Below are 8,205 nucleotides of genomic sequence, written 5' to 3'. Positions count from 1 at the left end.
TTTCTTTTAACGATGATATCTAATTGATGAAGGATTTAAAATATTCTCGCTACCTACGTACCATACCATATAGGATGCATAATTTTATCTTCAAGAAATATATGACATATTTGTCAACGTTAATTCTTCCGACAAGAGAGAACCTTGCGGTTAAATTCAAAATTAGAGAGATTCAAGAATCTCTTTCTTTTTTTATAATGAAAAATTAAGGAAGAGTTTAAAAGATTCCCATGGGATACATTATTTGATTTTATCTCCAAAAATAATATAATATTCTAGTCTATTAACTTGTATTAAGTGAAACATAACTTGAATCAAAATTAGCTCGGAATCCCAACACCTGGGACGATCGATTCCGAATTCATATCAACATATAGAATTCTACCTTAACAAAACCATATACATACTATATGTTGATATGAAGGTGAACATCGAGTTTTGAAAAAGATAAAGAAACTAAAAGATAATATGTTTCATACGGGACAATATTACACAGACATGATTACATGAACCCTACCGTCCCATCACCAATGCAAGACAGAAATTTTCTTACCTTCTTCTCTCTTTGTCAATCAACAGTCGAGCAATAACCCCACCCCCTAACAGAGACATACGGTGGTGGCCTACACAATGGAAACCAGTCCCACTGCCAAGATTATACACAGCACGCGTGCCACAAAGGGATGAAACTGTCATATATCGGTGACAGCATCTACATCTCATCATTGGACCTTTTACTCTAAACAAGGCAATCAATTCAATTGTGCATTAATGAGACAGGTATATTGGATTACTTCTTGGTGAGGCTGTTACCGAAGCTACAAATAAGGAAAAAAAAAAAAAGATAGGCCCATGGATGATGGCACTTGATACAGAAAATTACATGCATGTTACAGGCCTGGGCATTAACATTAACAAGAGCAACTTTTGTAACCTCTTCAATTTCAATAGTTCATCTAGGTTAGCTGTACTCGCATGGCCAGTTGCTAAAGCTACACAAGCAGATGGCAAAAGCCTGGAAGGCTGACAATGGGTACCGGTAATCCATAGTAAACATGTCCTCCGCAACCTTTCCAAACTGAAGTATAATCTTGTCTTGCTCCAGTGGTGATGGATGCGATGCAGCTGGCTGTGTCGCCTCGATGAGCTGGAAGTTTTTGACCGAAGCCATGGTCACACGTCCCCCGAAGTCAAGGCACCAACATTGCAACTGCTCAACCCACCTAGGAGCCTTGTTTCGGAGAACCAGAGGCATCTCCGTGGCCTTGTCGTCTTCTTCATTCCCCACTCTAACTCCTCCAGCGATATCCGAGTAACAACGGGAACCGCTGAAACCAATTGAGCGCTCTGCAGAAGATGATTTCCTAAAGGAGATGCTCTGGAAAGAGTCCTCCAGAGAGCGGGGTACCAGATTCTCTGGCTGACAAGGAACTGTCCCACCAGCGTCAAGGGCTGAGGCAGGAATTGAGTGCATAACACAGTGCATCCGCCTTGGGCTCCTTGATCGCCGCACATTTATTTCATATGTCACCTGGGCTATCTTGAAGTTTCCAGTGGGCACTTTCGATGAGAATTTTCTCAAGTAAGGTCTCTGGCTAATTTTGCCTAGTTGGGAGGATGCTGCCCCATTGCATGGCGGCTGAGTGTCATAGATTTCAAACTTGGTTTCAATGAAATTGGACCTAATATGCAAAGATAAAAACATTAGTTTATGAAAAATTATATTAAACGAGAAAACTTCCAAACTATATCACTTTTAATACCTTACTTTTCCAATATATGTGTTGCTTGATCTGGTTATATTGTCACGATCCATAGATATTATGTATTCTGTACAAGTTGCCCGACGAATTTTCTTGGCTGACAGAAGGAATTTACCATTCTCAACAAGTACATCTACAGATTTAAAGCAAAAAAATAATTTAAAGAGGAATAATTATAATTGGTAAAAAGGCAAATTAAACATCACTCAAGGAAAAGAATATATAATGCAGCAACTACTAGTGAAACAAGTGCTAATAAAAATCAACAAAAACTGATATAACCTTTATTACCACTTTCATCTTTATGACCATTTAGCAACAAAAGAATAAAAAAAGAGATCTACAGAATCAATACTTCTAAAAGTCAAATTTATAGCCTAACATAGCATAGAGCTGATATTCATATACGACAAAGGCCTGAATAAAAAATGAACGAAGTAGTTCGAAAGTTGTTAAAGGTTCAAGACAGATGGACATGCCTAGATCACCAAGGGCCTATGCACACAGTGGAGGAGAAACAAGGAGCACATCTTATTGAAGAAAGGTATACAACAAATACAACATGACAACTTAGAGAAAAATAAATATGAAAGTAAATTTACGAGTAAACTGTAATTACCACATATTCGTTATCTAAGTGAAAGAAAAACATTAATGACTCAAATGATAGACAGTTATATCGATGAATAAGACAACGAAAAAGTGGATGGAAGCAAAGAAATGGAGACTGAAGATGAGGACAAATTAATATGTGGAGTCCCATATATTCAATCTCTTCTTTTAAAGGAAAATATTTTCTACTGGCTTTTCATTCTTATTCTCCCAACGGAAGAACTTATTGCTCCAAGGAATGATGAATAATGCTGTGTGGTGGTCCAACATGTAACATGTCAATTCTGCAGACAGAGGAAATGCCAATTCTGCAGTTGAGGCTTGTCCCCTGATGCTAACCAGTGCAGCACCTATTGACCATGTTTATGTCGGCCATGACCACCATCAGGTGGATATCTCGCCTAAACATATGATGATCTCCCATCTATCTTGGGTGTGTAATCCACACTCCTAGCCACCTTGTGAGTTTGCACCCTACTTTCGTAGCTTGCTTAGTTTCATTTACCCTTCGGCTAACTTGGGCATTGGAAGTTTCCCATAAGAGTCTACCTTAGTGACCCCGTTCAGGTGTTTTCCCCTTATCTTGTACGAAAACCACCTACATTCTTCCACTTTATAACAGAGGTCTTAGCCTAGTCAAAATCATCTAGATACTCATTAAACTAGATCACTTTCCCAAATTTGAGCAACAATATATAGAATGGAAGATGTGCCTTTTAGGCACTGAACTTGTTGAAAAAGCTAATAAGCCATGCTCCTGATGCCGGCATTAGTGAGGCCTATAAGATCCATCCCAGGCAAGTTCAAAATCCAACCCACACTCTTAGTGCACCTTGCCCAAAGCACAGAAGTGCTCAATCATCCCACTAGAAGGAAAAGTTTGAAACTACAAATTGCATTCATAAAGAGTTTAAGAAAAGGACTGACAACTTAAAACATGATCCACAAATTCATGACAAAATTTTAACTGCATAAACTGAGAGGAAAGGAAGCTTACCTGAGCTAAGACACAGGTAAAGATGATATGTTAGAGATGATTTGTCCCTATTGTCCCTCTTAACAAAACACTGGATAGTACTATCTCGCGGACCAGTCTGTGAGATGCAAAATAGCTCCATTATAAAATTACATGACAAACATGCAACCTGTCATTTCTACAGTAGGCTTAACAATGACTCAAGCATTGTCATCTCTAGAAACAGTATAATTTATGACATAACACAACAAGAGCAAAGAAAACACCAGTATCTTGCTATACAAAGCAAAAAAAATCTATTTTTAAAGAATAATAAAGAGAATAATAGGCCACCTGCTTCAGGGAGACTGGAAAGGTGAACTTTCCGGAAAACTCAGGATTCTTAACAATCTCTTTACATATTTCTCTCCATGACCTGCAAACACCAGCACAAGCCACTACATTCTTACAAAAAGGCCAAGTGCTTTCACTATCCAACCTTGTTATCACATCATTGAGAAGTTCAGGGGGAAAACTATCCCAGCAGCTAGCCTGAACTACCAGATGTTGATCGTGCATCTCATGCACTGCAACCTGAGAATTTGGCGTGCAATGGCCTGCAAGCCGTGTCTCAAAATCATGCCGAGATGAGCCTCCATAGCTGTATCTCGCATTGCAGAAAATGTTGCAGAATGACATTTAGGCAACTAAATGAGGAATGAATTTCCTCCCCAAAGGCACAAAGATTGTACCCACAATTGTACAAATAGTAGTCAACCAAACCCAAACAGCAAGCTGCAAAAACAAGAAAAATTTATTAAAATAGTGATTATCAACAATTCAGATAGTAATAGCACATAGTAAGACTTGAACTATTACACAGCATCATTGATACCTTTGACCCAACTATGAACCTTCAACCAATCAGATGCACCATAGGTAATGAATACAGCACATCAACCCAAAATTTTTTTTTTTTTTTCACACACAGAATATGAGAATCTTTCCACATACATCAAACTAGAGCAATATAAAACAAACTAATTTTATTTCAATGAAAATTTTAAATGTTTTCTTAAAATAAACAACTGTCTGAAAAATAACAAAACAAATTCTATTAGCTTGCACTAAAAGTCATAAAATCCTAAATCTCCTCGCAGCACTACCGAGCGGTCAATGAAGGTCTTCTCCATGCAGGAATCAGCCTTAATGTTATTAATGCTCTTAGAAGGTGCTATGGAAAACAAAAATAAAACAAATCAGCAAAATGCACTGAATGAGAACTCCTAAAACATCCTCTCAAAACATACGAGACATATCAAAACATAGTGAATCATAAAGCAAATGTCAATCAAATAGTGTCACATGTCAGCATTATATCATCATGGGCTTCGGGTCTCATAAAATGGTGTATGTTGAATATCTGATTCCGCACTCTCACTTATCCCATAGGATGATCTTTGTATTTTCTCAATAGTGAATGGATAGAACTCATATTGCACTCTCAAAAGTAGATGGGGTGGTGCCCCTCATTGCTAAAGTGGGGACAGAATCGCATAGCCACCACATATGACGACCAATCCCGAAAGGCAATCACCCTCCTAATTTGGCCTACCTACCCTCGATAGGGAAACATAGTCCTCATATATCATCTAATGAGTCAATCATTCATTTCGATCATATAGTCCAATTTCATATCAAAATATCATTAATTTCATTCAAATCCACAACAAATGCATCATATAAATCTTTTTAAATTCATCAAACATCAAAATCATGGGGTGTCAATCCCACTAAGGCCCTTAATTGACCTAAACACTAGCTGAATTGGCCCAATTGACAGACCAAATCGATTTTCAGCTAAAACCCATCTAAACCGACTTCAAATTTGCATAAAATTGCCTTGAATCGCCCTAAATTAGCCTAATTGAATCTAAATTGGTGTGATTTGGGATAAACAGGCTTGAACCAATCAAAACCAGTCCGAAATCACACTGGACTGGTCTAAACTGATGGAACTAATTATGTTGCATTGTGCAAGGCTGTTTGTCGGACCGCAGGTGGTTGAGCCGCACGGGGAGCTTTTGGTTACACCACTAACCGAGCTACAAGGAGCCATGGCCCAGGCCTCCAAACCGCTTAAATAAAACTCAAATGGACTCGGGTCAAACTTGACCTAAAGAGTTTAATTCAAATTCAAATCCAATATATTTTTCTCTCCTTTTTTAACAGAATATTAGAACCAATTGATTTTAAAAAAACATGTATCATAATAGAGAATACAAGATTAAATATAAAATTTATGTTATCAATAATTAGATTCTTAACTACTTATTTGATTAAACATTAAATAAAATTTTAAATTCATAATATCATAAATCCGAATTTTAAAACATGAACAACTAAATAATAGTGCAAGTATATCACAGATGAAATTTAAAAAACATGCATGAATAACAAAAAATCTTATTACAAGAATCATGCATCATTAATTAAATCTTAATACTGGAATCGAATCAATAACATACTTTTAATATTTAAATCATGGACAAGCAATATCATGAATTAAAAATTTTGAAAATAAACTAATTAATAAATAGGGGAACCAACCTCTCTCCAAGGCGAAGATCTTCCTCCCTCACAATCCTCCTCGCTAGCAAACAACCATAGGACACTGTTTATGCACTGAGGCTTGCCCATCGTTAAATAGGAGAGGAGGACGGACGACATCCTACTAAGGAAAAGAATAATTAATTTTCGGATTAAATAATTAATTAAATTATAATATTTTATTCCAAAATTTTCCAATATAAATTGGGAATAAAGTTTCAACTAGGAATTAATATTCTTTGTTAGGGAGCGGATACAAGTAAACAATTCACCCATCTACGGTAAACTCTAATTATAGAATCTTAATTTTATGTAAAATGGGTTTAAAATTTTAGGTGATCACAATCTGACTACCATGGTTGACCAAACGTTCTTCATTGTTGAACGCCAATATTTGATCTTGATTCATGTTTCCTATCTCCTATATTCATTCAAGCTAGATCTTTTAAAAATTCCAAACTATGCTCAAACAAGAAATAGACTAGATATAAAAGGCAGCAAAACTCCAACGAGAAAACCTCATGGCCGTGACACTTTCTACATGACCTGATCTTTGGAAAACAAAAGGCGGTCACAACTAACGAGTGATACCTGAGGTTGCTCCAAAATATTGGATCTCTTCTAAAGGCGGTTGGAGACATATGCGAATCAAATGATGATTTTCGCTTATTTTTTCATCGAATTATATTTGCAGCAGGGAAAGGTTGTGGTAGTCAAAAGTCTTTCACTTTACAGAGACACGTTTCGGGGTGCGAAACAAAATGTACCCACTCAACCACACCAAGAAGAGAGCTTTCCCACCATATCAGCAAAGAATATTTCACACCCGCGCAAAAAAAAAAAGAGAGCGTCTTTTCTATTTTCCCGCTCCAATCGAAAGATAGAACAATCGAGTACAGACCCCATTCCCTCCAGATTAAAGAAGATTGACAGAAATCAATCAGATGATCTGCCGATATTTAGTGGCCAATCAAACGCAAACTTACAGGAAGGAACAGCAGAAATCATCAAAAAGATGTAAGAAATCGAAAATCTACGACAAACCTCTCGAATCGAAAGAAAACCCTAAGAAGTACCTCAGCCACGAGGGCTCAAAACCCCACCACGCATCAAACAGGACAGGGGAAACGATCCCGGCCCCATCGATCTCGTTCGCATTCGCATCACCAGATCTAAACCTCTCGAACCTTCTCGCTTTCGCTTCCAATCCCTCCTCTCCGTCGCCGGCTTCATGGATCCTTTTCCGTTTATTTTTGTTCGCTTCGAAGAGGAAGTGAAGTCGGATCTAAAGGCCCCATTAAATCCAGTAGATAGGCCAGCACAGTAGGAAGGAAGCGACGTGAAAGGAAAACGATAGATTTTTGTTGCGCCAACCGCCAGTTATCTTGGACTCACGGCTATGCGTACCCGCTCGACGGTACCCGTGTTTTGTACACGCTTGGTATCTGATCAAACAATGAAGGATCTTGTTGGACCCACACGTAAAGCCACTTGTTCCTGTCCTCGACATGCGGTAGCAGGTAAACCCATGATGTGAGCTTAAAAAGCATTTTTAGATTTTCCCGAAAAATCCTTTTTTATTGTTTTTCCAAATCTAACCCTATTTTTTAACTTTGGTCCACTATAATAAATTTTATTTTTTTAAAAAAAGCTCCTTCCTATGAAAAATGACCAAAGTATACTTATGAAATAGTATTAATTTGATGAGATGATGATGATGATGATGATGATGATGCATAAAATGATCACGTAATATGAATGAAAAATGATCTTCACCGTTCATCATATCATACGACACTCTGAACTCCTCCTGATATAGATATCGAAGGAAGTGAGCCGGAAACACCTGATATTGGTCCCACAACAGCCATCTCAGCAAGTTGAGAGCTTCACATTGGTGCTTGCTTAAGTGCCACTCTAATAGTTCAATTCCACTTTAGGCTCCTTCACATCTCGGGGTTGGATCAACCTGCTTTCACGTTAGTCTCAGAGTCGGTCAAGTCATTGCCTGCATCTCACTTGATGATTAACTTTAGAAATAACATTTTGTACCATAAAGAGGGCATGACATATCACATGTAATCATCCCCCGAGAGCACTCGGGAGCATCTCATAGAAGAAATATTGGCCAATATGTTTAGGTTCAATACAATCTGCTCTTCTTATCATTGTTTTTTAGTTATATGGATTTCTTTGAATTGATTGAAAATCTACCACTTATGACAATAGATCCAAATATTACCTTCGAGAAAGAGGAGGTCAAGA

At 37.6% G+C, this 8,205-nt stretch overlaps 1 protein-coding gene across 2 annotated transcripts; it reads right to left on the bottom strand.

Moving 5' to 3' along the window:
* Positions 1-761: 761 nt before the first annotated feature.
* Positions 762-7,250, bottom strand: LOC135652507 (tubby-like F-box protein 14). 2 transcript variants are annotated; one of them, XM_065173479.1, is made up of 6 exons: positions 7,017-7,250; positions 5,941-6,064; positions 3,685-4,125; positions 3,373-3,469; positions 1,764-1,896; positions 762-1,682 (listed from the first exon to the last, which is right to left on the bottom strand). In XM_065173479.1, the coding sequence occupies exons 3-6, from the start codon at positions 4,027-4,029 to the stop codon at positions 962-964; spliced, it is 1,296 nt and encodes a 431-aa protein (XP_065029551.1). In that variant the 5' UTR covers positions 4,030-4,125; positions 5,941-6,064; positions 7,017-7,250; the 3' UTR covers positions 762-961. The 2 variants fall into 2 exon arrangements, with proteins under 2 accessions (XP_065029551.1, XP_065029550.1); XM_065173478.1 differs by having other exon boundaries at positions 5,941-6,061.
* Positions 7,251-8,205: the final 955 nt, after the last annotated feature.

This window comes from Musa acuminata, chromosome BXJ3-11, assembly GCF_036884655.1.
Source record: "Musa acuminata AAA Group cultivar baxijiao chromosome BXJ3-11, Cavendish_Baxijiao_AAA, whole genome shotgun sequence".
NCBI classification, from domain to species: domain Eukaryota; kingdom Viridiplantae; phylum Streptophyta; class Magnoliopsida; order Zingiberales; family Musaceae; genus Musa; species Musa acuminata.
This window is presented reverse-complemented; position numbering and strand designations above follow the sequence as displayed.

Coding starts and splice junctions, on each gene's coding strand:
- LOC135652507 (XM_065173479.1), bottom strand. CDS start 4,029: ATGTCATTCTGCAACATTTTCTGCAATGCGAGATACAGCTATGGAGGC. Junction 3,470..3,684: donor TTCCAGTCTCCCTGAAGCAG/GTGGCCTATTAT, acceptor TGCATCTCACAG/ACTGGTCCGCGAGATAGTAC. Junction 1,683..1,763: donor ACATATATTGGAAAAGTAAG/GTATTAAAAGTG, acceptor TTTGCATATTAG/GTCCAATTTCATTGAAACCA.